Below are 19,150 nucleotides of genomic sequence, written 5' to 3'. Positions count from 1 at the left end.
TGTCCTGTAGAGAAGGTAGGACAAAATCAAGAAAACCAAAACGGAGGCTATTTTAACAGCCCAGATGAGCAATAGTTGTGATTCTGACTTGGGTGACAAGAGATTATGAAAAATGGCTAGATACTGGATATATTATTAAATGTGAAATGGCCGATTTTGAATCACAAGTATAGTTTACTGTATCTCAAACAAGAAACAGTATAATTAAAGTATGCGCATGAACTACCCATACAGTTTTACCATCTTAATGGTAGCTAGTTTATATAAGCAGCGAAGAAGCCTAGAAAACAAGAGGCAATGAAATCGCAAAAGGCGTTTTCCACAGCTTGTTGAGAATTGAACATTTCTCCTTATAAGAAGCGGTCCAAAGCCTGGAAGAAGTGGTTGTCAGCTGGTGCAAGGTCTGGTGAATACAGCAGATGACAGAGAGTTTCTAAGTTCAGCCTCTGTAGCTTCAGCAGTGTTGTTTGTGCCACATGTGGTTAAGTGTTGTCTTGCAGGAGGATTAGCCTGTCTCTACTGATGAACCTCAGCTGCTTAATCTCAAGCATTTCATCATTTCGTCCAACTAGCTGCAGCAGCCATCCACCATAATCAACTGACCAGGTTTCAAGAAGCTGTAGTGGATAATACCAGCACTGGACCATCAAACAGACACCATTAGCTTTTTTTGATGAATATTAGGTTTCAGGCCATATTTTGACACTTCATATTTTTATCCAACCATCATCCAACCAAATGCTTGAGATTGTCAAAAAGGATCCATTTTTCATCACACATAACAATATGGTATAGAAATGGTATGACTTGGCCGGGCGCGGTGGCTCACGCCTGTAATCCTAGCTCTCTGGGAGGCCAAGGCGGGCGGATTGCTCGAGGTCAGGAGTTCGAAACCAGCCTGAGCAAGAGCGAGACCCCGTCTCTACTATAAACAGAAAGAAATTAATTGGCCAACTAATATATATATAAAAAATTAGCCGGGCATGGTGGTGCATGCCTGTAGTCCCAGCTACTCGGGAGGCTGAGGCAGCAGAATCGCTTGAGCCCAGGAGTTTGAGGTTGCTGTGAGCTAGGCTGACACCACGGCACTCACTCTAGCCTGGGTAACAAAGTGAGACTCTGTCTCAAAAAAAAAAAAAAAAGAAATGGTATGACTTTATGTCGTGACAACAAAGAAAGGCAAACTTGAAGACAATTTCTCTTCTGATGCTCATTTAATCCAGCTTCTATCTTCTATAGAACCCATCTATCCAGCTTCTTTACCTTGCCAATTTATTTCAAATGGTCCAATATTGTTGGAATAGTAATGTCAAACCTTGCTGCTAATTCACACATAGGTTGAGATGAATTCATTTCTACTATAGCTTTCAGCTCATCATTATCCACCTTGGTCTCAGATCACCCACATGGCTCCTTTCAGGATTAAAACCACCAGCACAGAACTTCTCAAACCATCAACATACTATGTATTCCTTAGCCACATCCTTCCCAAACACTTCATTGATATTTTAAGCAGTCTACACTGCATTGGTTCCATGGGAGAACTCATATTCAAAACTAACACAAATTTTTAACTTATCCAGGGTTTCACAAAAATTGCTCTAATAGAAAGAAATTTGAAAGATAATCACAAGCCAAAGCATGCGCTTGAAAGACTGAGGATGCTCCTTCACAATAAAAATAAAACAGGAAGTGTCAAAGTGAAATGTCAGAGATATCATCTGGCAAACTTAGTCTTAAGGAAATCAGACATTCCACATTTAATACCCTTAATATTTTGAAGGAAAAGAAGATGAGATTTGCTGATTGTGTTTTTGATTTGCAAAGAGGGGAGTCAAGGATAACTCCAGGTTTTTAGCCTGAGGAACTGGAAGAATTAAGCTGTTGTTTACTGAGATAGGGAAGACTGATGGAGAAGCATCCTAACAAGGCTTTCTTTATCAATTCTTCCCCTTTTAACTTATTCTGCATACTGCCTAAACTACCACTATAATTATATTTTTATTGGATTTAAGGATCTACATTGGTTTTCCATTGCCCTAACCATCTTCAAGAGGTGAATAAACTATTTTTCCTAAAATAAAGAGATCAACAGGTGTTCAGGTAGAGAGATAAAGATAAGATGAAACATTAGATCAACATGGAAAGACTACTAACACCACAGGAGCTAATAGTCCCCTCTTCATATTCTTTTTTAGGGGGGAAGGCGATGTGGCTGGCAAGTACCTGAACACCATGGTCTTTATCCATAGTAGTCCCCAAATTCCTGAGAAACGTAAGAGAGTGGAGTAATTATGATAATAAGAGATAAATCGTTTATCTAACATAGCTCCCAAGTGCCAGCCACTGCTAAATTCTTTATATATACTGCATAAAACCCTTCACAACTCTGCACTTATGTCAGGATAAAGGCCAAGTCCCCTTTTTTGGATTGGAAGAGGCCTCCTAACCCAACCCCAATGTATCTCACCAGTCTTTCTGCTTCTTCCCCATGCTTCTGTTTTACTGAACCATACATCTTAATACTAGTGCCCTGTGAATACTCTTCCTTATGGCTAACATCAACTCATTCCTGGGGTTTCACACTTATAAAATACTTTCCTAGGAAGATTTTCTCAATATCTCGGTTGGAAACTTCTTCCACATCTTTGCTTTCTTCATCTAAGTACTTATTACACTATATTTATTATATTTTGTTTACTTGTCTGTACCCCATCTAGACTTAAGTTCACAAAGGCAGAGTCTATATCTCTTATTAGCATGGTACTTAGCATGTAATTGTTGTTTTATAAACATTTGTTTAATGAATGATTTGATAGCTTAGGAGATTTAGAAATAACTTAGAAAGGAAAATGGTCAGTTTAATCCACAACATGCAAAAGCTGAGGGAATGGCAAGACATCCAAAGAAAGATGTAATATATACAGTCATAAAAAAAGGAGCTGAAGTTGGGTTGAGAAGTAAGGGCTAAGGATACTGAAAATAAATGGAAGATTCATAGACTAAGAACAATAGAGTCAGGATTGATATTTAGGTAAAAGAAAGAAGAGAAACCAGTAAAAATAAAGAAAGAAAGAATCACTGCAAATACAAAGGAACAAAATAATTCTGTACTATAGAAGCTGAAGACCATTTAAAAACAAAAAAGGAGTATGTGCCAAATGCTAAAGTAAGGTTAAAGAATATCAAAATAGTTGGATGCTCTATAAGCCATAAGGACTGTGTCTGTTTTACCTCTCTAGGACCTACTGTAGTATCAAATACATGTGGAGAACTATTAATAGTAAGTATTTGTTGAATGAGTGACCATATGACTAGAATCTTACTTTTTAAAAAGTTACTTGTGGATTACAATGAGCCTAAATTTTATCTGCTCTGAAACTTGCCTTTAAATACTCATTAGCTAAGACTTAGTTTATTTCTAAAACTTAATAGAGGCCAGGCGTGATGGCTCATGCCTATAATCCTAGCACTCTGGGAGGCCGAGGCAGGTGGATGGCTCGAGGTCAAGAGTTCGAAACCAGCCTGAGCAAGAGCGAGACCCCATCTTTACGAAAAACAGAAAGAAATTAATTTGCCAACTAAACACATATAGAAAAAAAAAATTAGCCGGGCAAGGTGGCACATGCCTGTATTCCCAGCTACTTGGGAGGCTGAGGCAGGAAGATTGCCTGAGCCCAGGAGTTTGAGGTTGCTGTGAGCTAGGCTGACACCACAGCACTCTAGCCCAGGCAACAGACTCTGTCTAAAAAAAAAAAAAAAAAAAAAAAAAAAACACTTAATAGAACCTCTGACTAATCCTTTGATTTGGTTCTAGCATGTTTTTAAAAGGTATTACTCATCTATCCTTACTCTTTTAATTTAAGTCTATTTTATCTCCTTTGCCTTAAATAAGAAGTGTCAATACAAGAGGGTTGTAGGCTTGAGAGATGGTTGATAAAAGAACTATTCATGCCTCAAATTCTATTTATCACTGTATCTGAGTTCTTCCTCAAACCACATCATCCACATTGACCCTAAAACACTAACTGAATATTTAAGACAGTTTCATGTTAACAATAACCTATTTTAAATAGCTTAGGTGGTGAACAGACTAGAATACCCTCAGTGAAAAGCCTAGACAAACCTGAAACCAATGTAAAGGAACTGCCATAATCATAAATCATTTCCATAATAATTCAGAATATATATGAGGGCATTCATAAAATAATGACTGTGGCACAGATTATAAGTCTAAGGAGTTTAATGACAAAAGGAAGAAACTAGGTTCAAGGGAATATATATAATCCTCTTAGGATGAGATATATTTCTACATATTTGAAGGTAGAAGGAAAAATAGGAGAGAAATAACACTTGAGGTGGTGGATTTGTGTGTGGAAGGAGGCAACAGAATGAGAAGTTTGAATTTAAAGAGGGAGGGGAGAGAGGTGAGGGAGGAAGGGAGAGAGAGGGGTAGAGAGAGAGAGGGGGAGAGAGAGAGAGAGAGAGAGAGGAAGAGAGAGAGGGAGAGAGAAGGGGGGGGAGGGAGGGAAGGAGGGAATATGCTGGTGTCTTAAGACACGTTTTACATGATAGAGTTAACTATGATTGACTGTGCTAGCATTCTGTGAAGGAGACTTAAAAGTAATATACTTTATCTTAACAAATGTGCCATGAATAAGAAGAGGGAAAAATGAGGCTTCAAGGAGGGGAAAAACAAAGTTAACCTAATCAAGAGTGAACAATGTAGCAATTCCACAGCTGGTCAAATAACTTACCTGGTCATATCCATAAGGCCTCTGCTGGGGTGGCTGTGGTGGTCCAGGCTGTGTTGGTCTATATCCCCCATACTGCTGACCTTGTCCCTGTGGGTAGTTAGGATACTGAGGACCTGGACCACCCTGTGAAGGACCTGTAAAATAATTAACACAAATAGAAGCCCACATAAAAATATAATAAATCCCTAGAACTAAAGAAAGAATTTCAAACTAGATAGAAGTTACTATATTTTTATATCTAAACTAAAAAGGATAGTTTGGTACCATGGTTTTCTTAAATGTTTTTTGAAATAAATTTCAATGGTTATAGTAAGAGTAAAAATACTGTAATGCTACTTCAGAGTAACTATTGCAATATGCCATAGCCATTATAAAATTTGTATGTCAAAATGGTTATAAAAAGACACAGGGAGTTGTAAAGCAGGTCAACTTTCAATTTTGGTAAGAAAATCAATCAATATATCTATTGGAGAGTTAACCAGTACAAGCTAGAAGCAAAAGAAAAGGCAAGAGACAGATTTAAAGAGAAATGCTAAAATAATTTCTGAATAAAGTGTGGGAATTAATGATATTTACAACTGCATGAGTGTCAATTTACATTGGCAATCACCAAAAGAGTCATATGGCTATACTCTACACTGACAAATTTATTAGCACAATATTTTAAAATAGAAACTAAAGAAAAGCCACAGGTTGCATGTGAAAAAACTTGATTCAAAAATTACATTCTGGGCCGGCTCACACTTGTAATCCTAGCACCTTGGGAGGCCAAGGCAGGAGGATTGTTCGAGGTCAGAAGTTCTAGACCAGCCTGAGCAAGAGCAAGACCCCATCTCTACTAAAAAAAATAAAAAGAAATTAGCCAGACAACTAAAAATCTATATAGAAAAAAATTAGCCAGGCATGGTGGCGCATGCCTGCAGTCCCAACTACTCAGCAGACTGAGGCAGGAGGAATGCTTGAGCCTAAGAGTTTGAGGTTGCTGTAAGCAGGGCTGAAGCCATAGCACTCTAGCCCAGGCCAACAGAGCAAGACGCTGTTTCAAAAAAAAGAAAAAAAAAAAAAAAAAAAAAAACACATTCTGAGAACCAATCACCTTTAACACTTTACCCATAAAAAATGATTTCAAATTCCAGAGTTGCCAAGGGACTAATTTGGTTGCTAAACAAATATGTCTGTTTCATAAACTCTACTGTCTATTGTAAAGAATGCTTTATAAAGCATAAGCTGAAAAGCTTTGACACTTAAATGTTTTCCACCAGTCATTCAAAACCTGCCATAAGAACACTGATTGCAGAAGGAAGTGTCAAGGAGAACAAAACATTTTCAAGCTTAAATAAATTCTATCAGTCTATTATCTATTTATTATATGAACATGATTGTAATTGAATAGTAACTGAACAATTACTAAACCTTTAAATTTTCTATTAGAAGAAAGTTTGACAACTGAAGCGGATGGATATACAAAATGGGAGTTTCTCCTTTAGGATTCCTGATGTTTAACACTATAGCATTTAACTACTTAAACCAAAAATTAATCAAACTTTCTTTCACCCTCTCTTCCATTTGAAAATATTTCTATTGTCAATGAAATTACTTGATTTAGCCATATATTTTTCTTCATGCAAATGCAACAAAACCAGAATAATCTATTTGTTCAAAGTACAAATACTAAATAGTGATGAAAGAGAAATGTCATTTGGGAAGGGAGGAAAGAACCTTTGTGAAAAGAAGAAATTAATGGACTATTTCTAAAGTCGTATCCAGAATTAGGAAATAAGAACTTAACTTTTTTGGAAAAATACCTGATTTCCAATATCTCAGTTTCAACGCATATGTTAAGAGGGCAAGAGAATTTCGGTCTGACCTGGGTTCTTAGATTTGCTATTGTAGATAGATAAAGGTGCCCATGGTAATAAAAGAGTTCTTATTGATAACTAGTAACAATAAGACATTATGATGTGAAAAAGAGACCATTTATTGAGAGATGGAGTCAGTATTAATAAGTAGCTACTTCTCTGTTGTTAAAACTATATTTTCCTATATCTATAATGGTTATAGTAGCTTGAAATTTAAGACTGAAATATCAGGCCCTCATCATTCCCCACTCCCTATCTCATACCTAAAGTGAGATATTCAGATAGCAGATATTATAGTGAGTATACAATGGGAAAATATGATTATACTTCCCCTAAACTCTGTATGATACACAGCTGCAATAAATTTACCCCTATGGATATGTACATTGCCATTTAACTAGAGAATGACAAAAACATTTTCTTTATGCATTCTAAACAGATCTCTTCACTGGTTCTCAAAAATCAATGTTATTTTGTAGTAACTGTCATTAGTTTTTAGAAACAAATTAGCTAAGCGGATTACATACATACGGCTAATAATTACCCAATCATCAGTTTTCTAAGCACATACAAAGCTACTAGCTGGTCATGAATGCCAAACAGGTCTGAGAATTCATTTTTCTTGTCTTTTAAATGACTTTCCACCTTACTTTTGGTCAATGAACCATCTCTAGTTTACAGGTTTTTTAAAATGGATTACTAGTTTATGTAAAAGCAACATTTTAAATATACACTCTAATAGTAGACTGGGCTAAAGCTGAATTTTCAAAAGCAATAATTCTTGGAAAAATAAATACTAAATATTCACTTCCCTATTTCAAAACAGTAATCATATTTCTGGTGACAAAAATAAACTACAATAAACTATTACCATAGCCCTGTTGCTGTCCCGGGTAACCTTGCTGCCCTGGGTACTGCTGTTGCTGGGGTGGATATCCCTGTTGTGGAGGTGGTCCTTGGTAAGCATCTTGCTGCTGGCCATATTGTGAATTTCCTACAGGATAATTGAAGAAGAGGAAAAAAGAAATTGAGAAGTTTGCTTAATTAACTTTTTTCCCTCTAAGATGCATAGCCAACAACACAAGAACAAAATGAAATGCCATATTGATTTTTAAAAGTTAACAAAACAAAGAAAAAACTCAAACCAAACAGAAGGATTTCGGCCAAACAAACTGCAGTTAAAGCCAATTTTGCAAGGTTGAACTGCAGCATTTTCAGCGTCTCTGCCATACGAGCATTACATTTACTGGAACATCACAGTCATAAGATCATGACTATGCTAAATAAAATAAAAAAGACAAAATTAAAGACAGCTACAAGAGCACACACTAGCTACACAAAATCAGCAAGCTGTTTCCTAAAGGCACTATACTTATATGTAAAATTATACATATGTAAACACACAAGAAAAAAAATTGGATCAATGGATTTATGTTCAAATAGAATATTTCCACTGAGGAAAAAATTATCTTTAAATGTTTTAGTCTTTTTATTGTTGTTAGAAATGGCAAGTCACGGTTATACATTTTAAATATTTGTAAGGAAATTATTTTGGTTGTTTTGGGGTCCCTATAACTTTCAAGACAGCCAGCAACTAGTATTCTACAAGAGCTTTGCATGGGTAGAAGTTGTCTTATGCAAGAATTTTCATTCCTGTAGAAGGGGACATATATGTGTATGTGTGAAGGTATATAGATACCTCCTTCGTAGTAATGTTGTGAGGAATCCTCATAAGGCCTATCGTAGCCTTGTTCAGGATACGACGGTTGCTGATAACCGTAATCATTATGACCTACATCAATTCGACAAGAGACAGGAAGAAACGTTAATGGCCACTGAGTGAAAACCCTAAAAATATTTAAACTTTCAGATAAAATTGAAAAAAAGAAAAAGAAATGGAAATACATAAAAAATAATAATTTCAATTGCATTAGCCAAAGATTTACCAATGTGATTGTTTTCATATTGAGATAACGTGCAAATTTTTTTTAAAAGCAAAAAGCAGTAGTTTTAGAAACATTACACTTATTGTCTTAAATCTGATAATCCTTCATTGAGGGAGAAAAACTTTATCTTCCATTTTAAAAAAAGGAGAGAATAAAAGCATTAGATCTTTCACATGTAAATAACTTGAATTAAATTAGAATGAACAAAGAAAGCAATTATCATATTTTGTCAAACACCTGTTCTGCTGGTCGCCAATTCCACAGCATATGCTAAAAACAATGCAAAATATAAAAGAGCTCCATAAGTTTTTCCCCTGAAAGAAACTGAAACAAGTTTTTCACATTCTAACATTTACTTGCATAATATATGTATATATTATATACCTCAAAGTACATTCAGATGTAAAAAAAAATATCTTATTGCTGCCATTTTAGAAATACCTCAAGTATCATAAACATACACTTTCATAAATTAACAATGTGCTGAATGTTAGAGTATACCTTTAGTTTTAAAGCACAATAAATTTTACCTGCAAGATAACTGGACTTTAATGAAGAATAATATTCTCATCCTTTAAACTAGGTTTCACTAAGAAAATGTCAGAAATAACCTTTCGTTTAGCTAAAATCTGAACTAAATTTTATAAGAATGCCTAATTAAGGAAGTAGGAATATAGTTACAAATACATTCAGTGCTCTAGTATTCAAATATTCCAAACCACCTCACAAATATCTACATCAAGTATTGACAAAATATGGCCTGTAGTCTTCATAAGACCAGTGGCCTGTTTTTGTAAATAAAGTTTTATTGGAATACAGTCATGCTCATTCATTTAAGCAACTATTGTCTATAGTTGCTTTCACATTACAATTAGAGTTCAGTAGTGGAGACCAGGGCCATCTGGCCCACAAAGACTTAAATATTTACTATATAGTCCTCTACAGAAGTTTGCAAACTCCTAATTAACATATTTACTGGCATAAATATCTGGACAAGAGATATAAATAAAATACTCTATGTAAATGTCAGACATAAATTAATACATTTCTAGGCAAAAATAATATCATTTAAGTAAAAATCCATAAATGTAGTAAAATGAAGTTTTGATGTTTCCCAAAAAACCTATCTATTCTGACTAGAAGGGTCATACTACAATACAATACATACAATACAAATTTCACATTTCAGGAGATAGTCAAGGACCAAAATAACAATGTCAAGTTCAACTCAATTATTTAAAATATATTTAAAAATTAAATAAGCAAAATAATCATTTATTTTCAGCAAACTTAATATATATAATTTAATGAAGTAGATTTTACCTCTTTTAAGATATCTATAGTCTACTATAACTTACTAAAGTTTTTAATTTTAAAAAAATCATAATACCATGCCTATACATGAAAGGAAAAAGAAAAAAAAATAATATTCTGAATTCAGGGAAAGAAAATCTAAGATTAAAAAATACATAGTATTCTAGCCAGAATTATCCATATATGTCTTCAATATCACTAATAGTGTATGTAAAATTTCAGTTATTTGTTCTGCCCCTGTAGTCAGAGCCTCTCCAGTAAAAACCAGTGTCCTTGAATATGGATGTACCTTGATGTTTTACATAATGATAAAAAATAATGGGCAAAATTATTTTTTAAATATACCAAATTATATCTCCTTGCTGGCTTAATTGGCTTTGCATCAATGGCTATAACTTTCGCTTTAAGTTTCTTAGTTTCTCTGTTCATTAATTTATATTTACACCAAAAGGGCTTACTATATAAATAAACCTATGGCATATCCTTTCATAACAATACAAATCATTTTGTAATGTATGTTTGACTATTTTTTCCCAAACATTATATAAAATTTTCAAACATACAGAAAAACTGAAAGAACTATAAGTGGAAACCTACTTATATGGTTGGATTATTACTATTTAGATTTTCTTAAAATGCAGTACATCTTTACTGACTATTTTTTCACAAGCTACTTTCCCATTTAAACCCCACTAAACTAAATAACTAAAAGTCTGGTTTCCAATCACCTTTTCCATCCTACTAAATGTCTGGATAGCTATATTATGGATATAATTTAGCCTCCAAAACTTTTCTCAAATGCAAACACTAATGTAAACTATAGTTTGCTGAGTATATAACATTAATTAAAATGATGAGATTTAGAAAAATACTCAAAATCTATATTCTCTATATATTTATACAGTGCATAAAAGTAAACTAATGAATGAACTTCATGATATGTGAGTTTTAATTCAATAAAGCTATTGTTAAAAAAAAAAGTAAATCATAACATTTGCTTTGGTTCAAATAAACAACCCTAAATATAAAAGGATCCTCTTTTGTATAAGGGTTCCAAAAACAGAATGTGACTCCTGATGGTACTACCAGAATAGTTACACAAAATATACTATGAAATAGATTATAAACTAGCACTATCATTGGTGCTTTAGAGTACTGAAGTGTTTCTAAATTTAGAAGAAAGGTTGTTAGTTTATTCATTCTCATTAAAATGTTTTATATAGTTCTCTATATTAATATTGGGCAGGGATATAAAATGGGAAAGTTAACATTAGGCGAGATTACCATCAGGGTAATATTGCTGGTTCATGCCTTCTGGAGGACCTTGTCCACCATGACTGTATTGGTCCCCATAATAGTCTTCCTGGCCTGAGTACTGCTGTGGTGGGCCTGAAAAACCACAACCAGTCAAGATGTAAATACTTTGTTCTCTATGTCATCAAAGGCTTTCTTTCTAATTTGATGTTATGAGAGATTATTTCTCAGTTGTAGATTCCCTTCCCATGCTTTGGCATTTCAGATACTTTTAATTATTCATATATATACACACACACATACACACACAGTATCTGAACATATTACATTTACTAAAATTAACTTTAAGACCATCCATGCATCATCACACAATATCACAGCTCAGATAAACACCAACATCTTAAAAAGAGGCTCAAAGTGGTAGAAAATTAATTTCCTTCTTATTTTGATATTAGAGTTCTCTGAAATAAAATTGAGTTTGGTTTTGACTATATATTTAGTAACTTATCAAAAACAAAATGGTATTTTCTGCTCTGAGTTAGTGAGCTTTTGATATAAAATTTTCACATATCCTTTTCTCAGAAAACAACAGGTAAAAGAAAATGATACACCAGGAAGTTCCTATCTACTTTGTGACTCTTTGTACCTACCATATCCACTCACTACCTTTTGTGGGGGCGGGGAAGGAAGAAACAAAAAATCCTAACTTTGCCTAGATGAAAAGATCATTAAAATTTGAAGCCTTTAAATTACTGTTATTTACATTAAGTAGAAAATTTTCCAGATGGAATCTTACCCTGTTGAGGTGGTCTATAGGGAGGAATCTGTCTCTGACCCATCATATGATTGCCCTGGTTAACTTGACCCATCATTCCCATAGGTGGCTGCTGTCCTTGGTAATGCTGCCCACCTCCTTGTGGCATATTGTATTGCTGAGAAGGAGGCTGCTGATGCATCATTGGACCTGAAAACAAGACACAACATCATACACATAAAATTTTTTGTATATAATTTTAATATCTTAAGAAAAATACGAGCATCTTTTATCATTTGCTCCCCCAAATATATAATTAAATGCAGTAAAATCTGATTTCAAATAATATTAACAAAAACAAGTCTTTGAATTAAAGCTCATATACCTAAAATAATCTGCAAACAAAAGAAAACAACCAATCCATGGTAGTTAACTTGAAATCCACTGGAATCGTATTCTTAGTCATTTTTTAAAAACAAAATAAATGCAATATATAAGAACATCCTGAATGTGTGTATTTTCCATTATGCACTACATAGTATTTATCTATACAATCTTTCTGGAAAAGATATAATCCCTATGCTACACTAAAATACATAACAAAAGCAAATTTCACAAAAATCACACCGCGTATCAATAGCCAAACCAAGGGAAAGAAACTACATTTCTACTTTGTTCTCTTTTTCTATAGTCATTAATTATATAGTGATAAACAGGTAAACTATACAAACATTTAATATACTTACATTGGTAGAATTTCATAAACTTTAATTTTGGGATAAAATTTTAAAGTTCTTCTTTTCCTTTCCCAATTACAAGAATTATAAACTACAAAGGTCTTTTCGAAACCAAAGGGCTACAGTGCTTCTTTGAAGTTAAAAGACATACACAGCCAGGTGCGGTGGCTCACGCCCGAAATCTTAGCACACTGGGAGGCCGAGGAGGGCGGATTGCTCGAGGTCAGGAGTTCGAAACCAGTCTGAGCAAGAGCGAGACCCCGTCTCTACTATAAATAGAAAGAAATGAATTGGCCAACTAATATATATAAAGAAAAAATTAGCCAGGCATGGTGGCACATGCCTGTAGTCCCAGCTACTCGGGAGGCTGAGGCAGAAAGATTGCTTGAGCCTAGGAGTTTGAGGTTGCTGTGAGCTAGGCTGACGCCACGGCACTCACTCTAGCCTAGGCAACTAAGTGAGACACTGTCTCAAAAATAAAAATAAAAAATAAAAAAATAAAAGACATACACAACAAATACACCCTAAAAACACCTAGGCAGAGAACTGCAATGAGCCTTATTTCATAGGCTTAGAAACTTTTAAACTATGCAGTTTCCACAGTGAGTAATACCAGGATAGCCAAACCACCACTGCTGTAGTATCACACTGGCAATAGTAAAAATATATCACACAAAATAATCAACAACAGCCATAAAGTCCCATGCTGCCATCTAACAATGTAAGCACCTGCTTAGAGGTTCAGTGGGCCAGTTTTGGTATGGGGAGCTCATCATTCTGCCATTATAACCATTACTGTCTCAGACATATGTATGAGGCATCTCGCAATTTACTGCTTATATAGCTCCATACTCCCCCCTTGACTGACTTGGGCATAATTTAAGAAGTGCAAAAGGCAGTAGACTAGAGTCTGGAAAAGTTTTACAAGGAAAACTGCAGATGAGCCAAAAGCTCACTGTATAATTTAAATAAACAAAACAAAACAAGCCCACCTCTTTACATATATTATTGATCTACAACTGCAGCAACAATGTAAACAGGAAGACTTCATTTTGTTTCCAATCTGAAGAACTGTTTTATCTGAAGAACAACTTTATCAGAGCTAACCTTTTCTTCTATTCACCTTCTTCTGTGCATCTGCTTCTCTTCAAATTCTTTTTTCCTTCTCTCTAATTTTACATTATGAAAATAAGGCACTCAAAAGTTACTCTGGGGCCTTTCTTTCAACAATGAAATAAAGTCTTAATAGTAGAAACAAGGTGGCTCAGTCAAGTGTGGAGGGGAAAAGAACTTAACACTAAATGCACATCTATACTGCCAGTTACATGAGTTCACAGTCACTTTTTATAAACCACTAATAATCTCCAGAGGTAAGGATCCTAATTTTCAAGTTTTTAGCCAGGGAATACAAAGATCAAGATTATACAATAGATATCAAATGAGAACTAGACAAACCTCAAGTTTGATTTCAAAGCATATCTGTTCTGCTATTTTCCATGGTCTCTACTCAAAAATAAACTCAAACAAATTTCATAGTTCAGAAGCAAATTTTACAATAAAGAAGTTCTAAAACACTAGTTTAATTAAGGTTATAATTTAAAAATATATTTTATACATACCAAAGTATTGAACATTAACATTTATAATTTAATAGGCAACCTGACTGAGCATTATATGTTATTCATTTTCAGTAAATGAAGGTTTTACCTTGTCTTCTCCAATACTGTCTAAAGACCTCGTCTCAACAGAAGGTAACTACACAACTAAAGAATATAATATGCGTTGGAACCAAAATTCAAAAGAAAGAAAAACCATAATAGCCAAAAGAAAAAAATACATAACAAAAAAATTCTAAGCTTTGCTCTGAAGGAGAAAAGTAATTGTAGCTTAAGCCCCAGATAGAAAAGACCATGCCACTTATGTTTTTTCTTTTGGGACTGTCAGCAGTTCCAATCCCAAAGAGCTCAATTACCACCCTTCTTTTATTCTCTGTCACTTCCCTCCCTCTGAGGATCTCGACATCATTCAGGATCAAGCCTAAAACCAGAGAAAGAATGGAGTCAGCTAGCACTACTAATACAAGGTACTTTTTTTTATCATTTTCCTTGAAGCCTTATCCATTAAAGAAAAAGAAAATTATGACTTTATGACTTCAATTCTGATTGTTTAGGAAGCATATTATTTTCCTTATGATAATGAAATATGCTACACTGGCAATGTATATCTCTTGAGACACTAATGGAAATAAGAGTGCTAAATCTCAAAAGGTTACCCCAAAATACATTCTAAAAATTTGTACTACACAGTGAAATAACATTAAAAAATGAATCTATTATAACCATTTTCTACAAACAATGGCATCACACATTACATGCTTAAAGGTTTTTTTCATCTTTTACATAAACCATTTTGATATTAAGATGTACTACAAAGTGTAATACACACGCGAAGACCCTATTAATGTCTTAATTACCTAGAATATTATTTCTGCAAGTATTTTGCAAGGACATATTACAAATACTCATCATAACCACATTATTTCTTCCCATTTTGAGTTTTATACCCTAATAGATACTCTATGAAACAATGTCCTTTATTTTAAACACATGCAAAATATGCCCAAATTACCATATTTTACATTATTGGATTTGCATCAATGACATGGTTAATATTTAGTTTTTATCTAAGTCAAGATCAAATTTATTCAGTATTTATTATGTACTAGACACCAGGCCAGGAGCCATGGTGATACAAAGATGGGCACTGTCACCATATACAGTCACTTACAATTAGACAGACCAAAAAGAATTTTTTTTAAGACTCAACTATAAAGAAAACATTATTTTAATTAATCTGTGAAGAATTTTGAATGATGCAACTTTAAAAACATTCAATATACATACAACATACATCCATATACACACATATAAACATCTTCAGATAGAAACCAGTACACTGAAACCTCATAAACATTATCATTAATCATTAAATATTAATAATATGGTTAAAATGATAGCTAACATTTAATGAGCATTTATTATGAGCCAGGCAGTAAGCTAAGAGCTTGTATGTATTACTTATTTTCCCCTCATCTATGAAACAGGTAGTGTTATTATCAACTTCATTTTACAGACAAGAAAATTTAAGCCTTACAAATATTAAGGCTCTTTCCCAAGGTTGTATAGCTACTAAATGCAGAGAAGTCAAATCATACTTCTCCCATGTCATCATCTCCCACAAAAACCATTATGTATATCTCTATCACTGTAAGATAAAAATCATTAAATACATGAAATTTCTCTACTCTACCTATATCTAATATGTTATAATAAGAATTAGACCATGAAATTGCATAGATAATACCCTCCCCATGCCTATTTTCATGTTCATATTTCATCCTTTACTGCTCACACTTTACTACTTATTCTTTAACCAATCTCAAACTGAAACATTTATACTCTTATTTGAAGGTATTGTTAATAATGTATTTGCAAAAGAAAAATTCCTGTACTACAACAAGCTCAATTAGCTGACCTACTATGTTTAAATATCCATTTAAAAGGAATAGATTCTTTACTTACCTAAATTGTACATCTGTCCACATCAAGAATTTATGCAACTCATACTAACATGTTTATATATAACACCAAGGATAAAAGAACAAGAGCCAAGTAACTAAGAAAATGTTGGATGATTATCATAGAAGCTTAGTAAAGTCATTGCAACAAAGCACAAACTTAAGCTGAGTTTCCTGGCAACCAATGAAAAATGGGAACCATGATTCTAGCTATTAAAAAGAATAACAGCTCATTAACATATAAAATTTTTCATAACATGAAATTTTTAGAGAAACTCTCATAAAAGTATTAAAAAGTATTAAAACAATAGTATCACTAAGCTTTGTTACTGTCATTTGTTTCTTCAGTGACACAAACCATCTATATATACAGTTATTCATATGAACCATTTCTTTAAGCTGCAATTCTCAACCATGGGCAATTTTGCATCCCAGGGGACATTTAGCAAAGTCTGGAGACATAGCTGGTTCCAACTACTGGGGTGGGGGGTGCCACTGCCACCTAGTGGGTAGAGGACAGAAATACTGCTAAACATTCCACCGGACAGGCCCCCACAATTAACCACCTCCAAATGTCAGCAGTGCTGAGTTAAGAAATAATGGATTTCTCCAGGACGTATTTTTAAATTACAAGCATCTTTACAAACTAGTCTGGGAACCAGATGACATATTTAGCTTTCTGGTGACTAAGAAGTAGAAAAGGGATATGTTGTGGCTTAATAAATCCAGCAAAATAAAAGGCTAGGATATTAGACAACCCCCTTAAAATGATCCCTCTTAAATAGTTTCAACTATACTATATCATAACAATAACTCGTAAACAAAGACACTTGTAAACATGTATTGTAGGATGAACTGAACTCCAAAAGCACTAGTCTTACGTGGCACAAGTGACAACTGTTGTGAGTAAAGACCCTAACTTGCCCAGGTAGAAAGCCTAGGAGATGGGCTACATTAGAACATCTAGCTTTGTGTTACTTAGTATGAAAGCTGAAAGTTATGAACTATCTGGCACGGAAGATCATCCTGCCCAGAAAAATCTGAGGGAAATAAGCATGACTTAGGATATTTGTTAAAATGTTATCTGTAAAACTTAGCATATGACCCAACAATCGCATCCCTTAGTATTTATTCCAAGGAAATGAAACTTAAGTCCAAATAAAAAACATGCACATGTATATAATCGGTTATAGCATCTTTGCTTGTAAAACCAAAAACTGGAAAAAGCCAAAACGACCCTTAAAAGGTGAATGGCTAAACAAACTACAGTATATCCATACCATCAAATACTATTCAATAATAAAAAGTAATAAACTATTGATACATACCACAACTTGGATAGAACTCAAAAGAGTATTAGTTATGTTGAATGAAAAATGTCAATCTCAAAAGGTCATACTGTATGATTCCATTTACATAATATTCTCAAAATGACAAAATGATAGAAATGGAGAAAAGATAATATTGGTTACCAGGGATCAGAAATCATTGGGGGGAGGGCACACTACTGTATAATACCTTTATAACTTCCTATGAATTTATCATTATTTCAAAATAGAAAAGTTTTAAAATGATGAAGCTAAATTTTATAATCTACTAAACTGAAATTCACCTGGATTTTGTCTCCCAAATCTAAAAGATTTTGGTATATCTGACAGTCATCTATTTTATCCACAGTAACAGACAATGCCTTCTGTGTTTCATTCCTGGAATGACAGTTGATGGATGACAATATCACTTAGAAGGATGCTGGTTTTCTAATTTGTTTTGGCAGGAGGCTACATATCTAGCTAATCAGTCAGTCAACATATAGGATAAAGTAGTGAACAAAACAAGACACAGTTCCTGACTTCATGGAACTGGAAGACTCTAGAGAAAAATAATTAAACACATATTTACAAATAATTTGTAATTATAAGTATTCAAACTATTGCAAAAGGATCCTAAGTATAGGCTACTATACTTAAGTAGACTTGTCTATGGAGTAATTTAAAACTTATATAACAAGATTATAGGGAACTTTTATTTTATGCTCTATGTTTTTTATATTTTCCAGGTTTTTCATATTAAACATTAGATATTTTTCTAACCAGAAAAATGTTTTTGAGGAAAATTTACATTTTTGAAAAACTCATCCATTATTAGCAATACTGATCAGTTATAACAAAATATCTAGTCTGAACTACAATGTAATAGCTGTAATATGCCTAAAGCTATAATCCAAACTTGTGATATTAACAATGTCATAGACTAACCAATTTTAACAGTAAAGACAGATGAGAGTACACATAATTCTCAATTATTCAAACCCACTACACAGATCAAACATGACACTTCTATAAAATAAAATATTTGAAGTAATTTCTTCTTTTGTAAATTTTCTATGTTGTAATTGAAATTCTCAATCCTGCCCTATGCGCTTCTTCCCTTGGCTAATGTTAAACTGTATCCTTTCCCTGTAATAAATCTTAACGGAGAGTATAATAGCATTCAGCCAGTTCTATGAGTCCTTCCAGTAAATTATCAACCCCTGAGGGTGGTTTGGGGAACTCCCAAACTTGCAATTGGTGTCAGTGAGGCCAATCTTGGAGACTGTCTCCTGTAACTGCAGTTGGCTAAACTCTTATAGTTGGTACCAGAGGTGAGGGCAGTGTTGGGGATTGTGACCTTTAACTCCTCAAATACACTGCTCCCACAGTTGTCCCTTTCTTGCCCCCCTCTCTTGCTTTATCAATTTCTCCTAATTATTCATTCCAATCAACATACAAATATGAGTTACTATTTTTCCATCTCTAAAAAAACATCTTTCTTGACCTTACATCTTCCTCTAGCTATGAACCCATTTTTGTTTTCCTATTATCAAAAAATAACTGGAAAGAATTGTTTTAACTCACTGTTAGGACTTCTTTTCTTCCCCCTTTCTCATGAACATATTCCAGTCAGGCTTTTGTC

General features: G+C 33.9%; 1 protein-coding gene across 2 annotated transcripts in view; it reads right to left on the bottom strand.

The window, feature by feature from the left end:
• SS18 (SS18 subunit of BAF chromatin remodeling complex) overlaps positions 1-19,150 on the bottom strand; it is a 79,743-nt gene that overhangs the window by 8,501 nt on the left and 52,092 nt on the right. Inside the window, exons 6-10 of one of the 2 annotated variants that reach the window (XM_012740442.3) lie at positions 11,927-12,094; positions 11,161-11,265; positions 8,316-8,408; positions 7,488-7,610; positions 4,758-4,891 (exon numbers count right to left, since the gene is read on the bottom strand). In XM_012740442.3, the coding sequence (XP_012595896.1) occupies positions 4,758-4,891; positions 7,488-7,610; positions 8,316-8,408; positions 11,161-11,265; positions 11,927-12,094 (623 nt within the window). The remainder of the gene's footprint in view (positions 1-4,757; positions 4,892-7,487; positions 7,611-8,315; positions 8,409-11,160; positions 11,266-11,926; positions 12,095-19,150) is intronic. The other variant, XM_012740444.3, reaches the window with a different exon arrangement.

This window comes from Microcebus murinus, chromosome 17 (genome assembly GCF_040939455.1).
Source record: "Microcebus murinus isolate Inina chromosome 17, M.murinus_Inina_mat1.0, whole genome shotgun sequence".
NCBI classification, from domain to species: domain Eukaryota; kingdom Metazoa; phylum Chordata; class Mammalia; order Primates; family Cheirogaleidae; genus Microcebus; species Microcebus murinus.
This window is presented reverse-complemented; position numbering and strand designations above follow the sequence as displayed.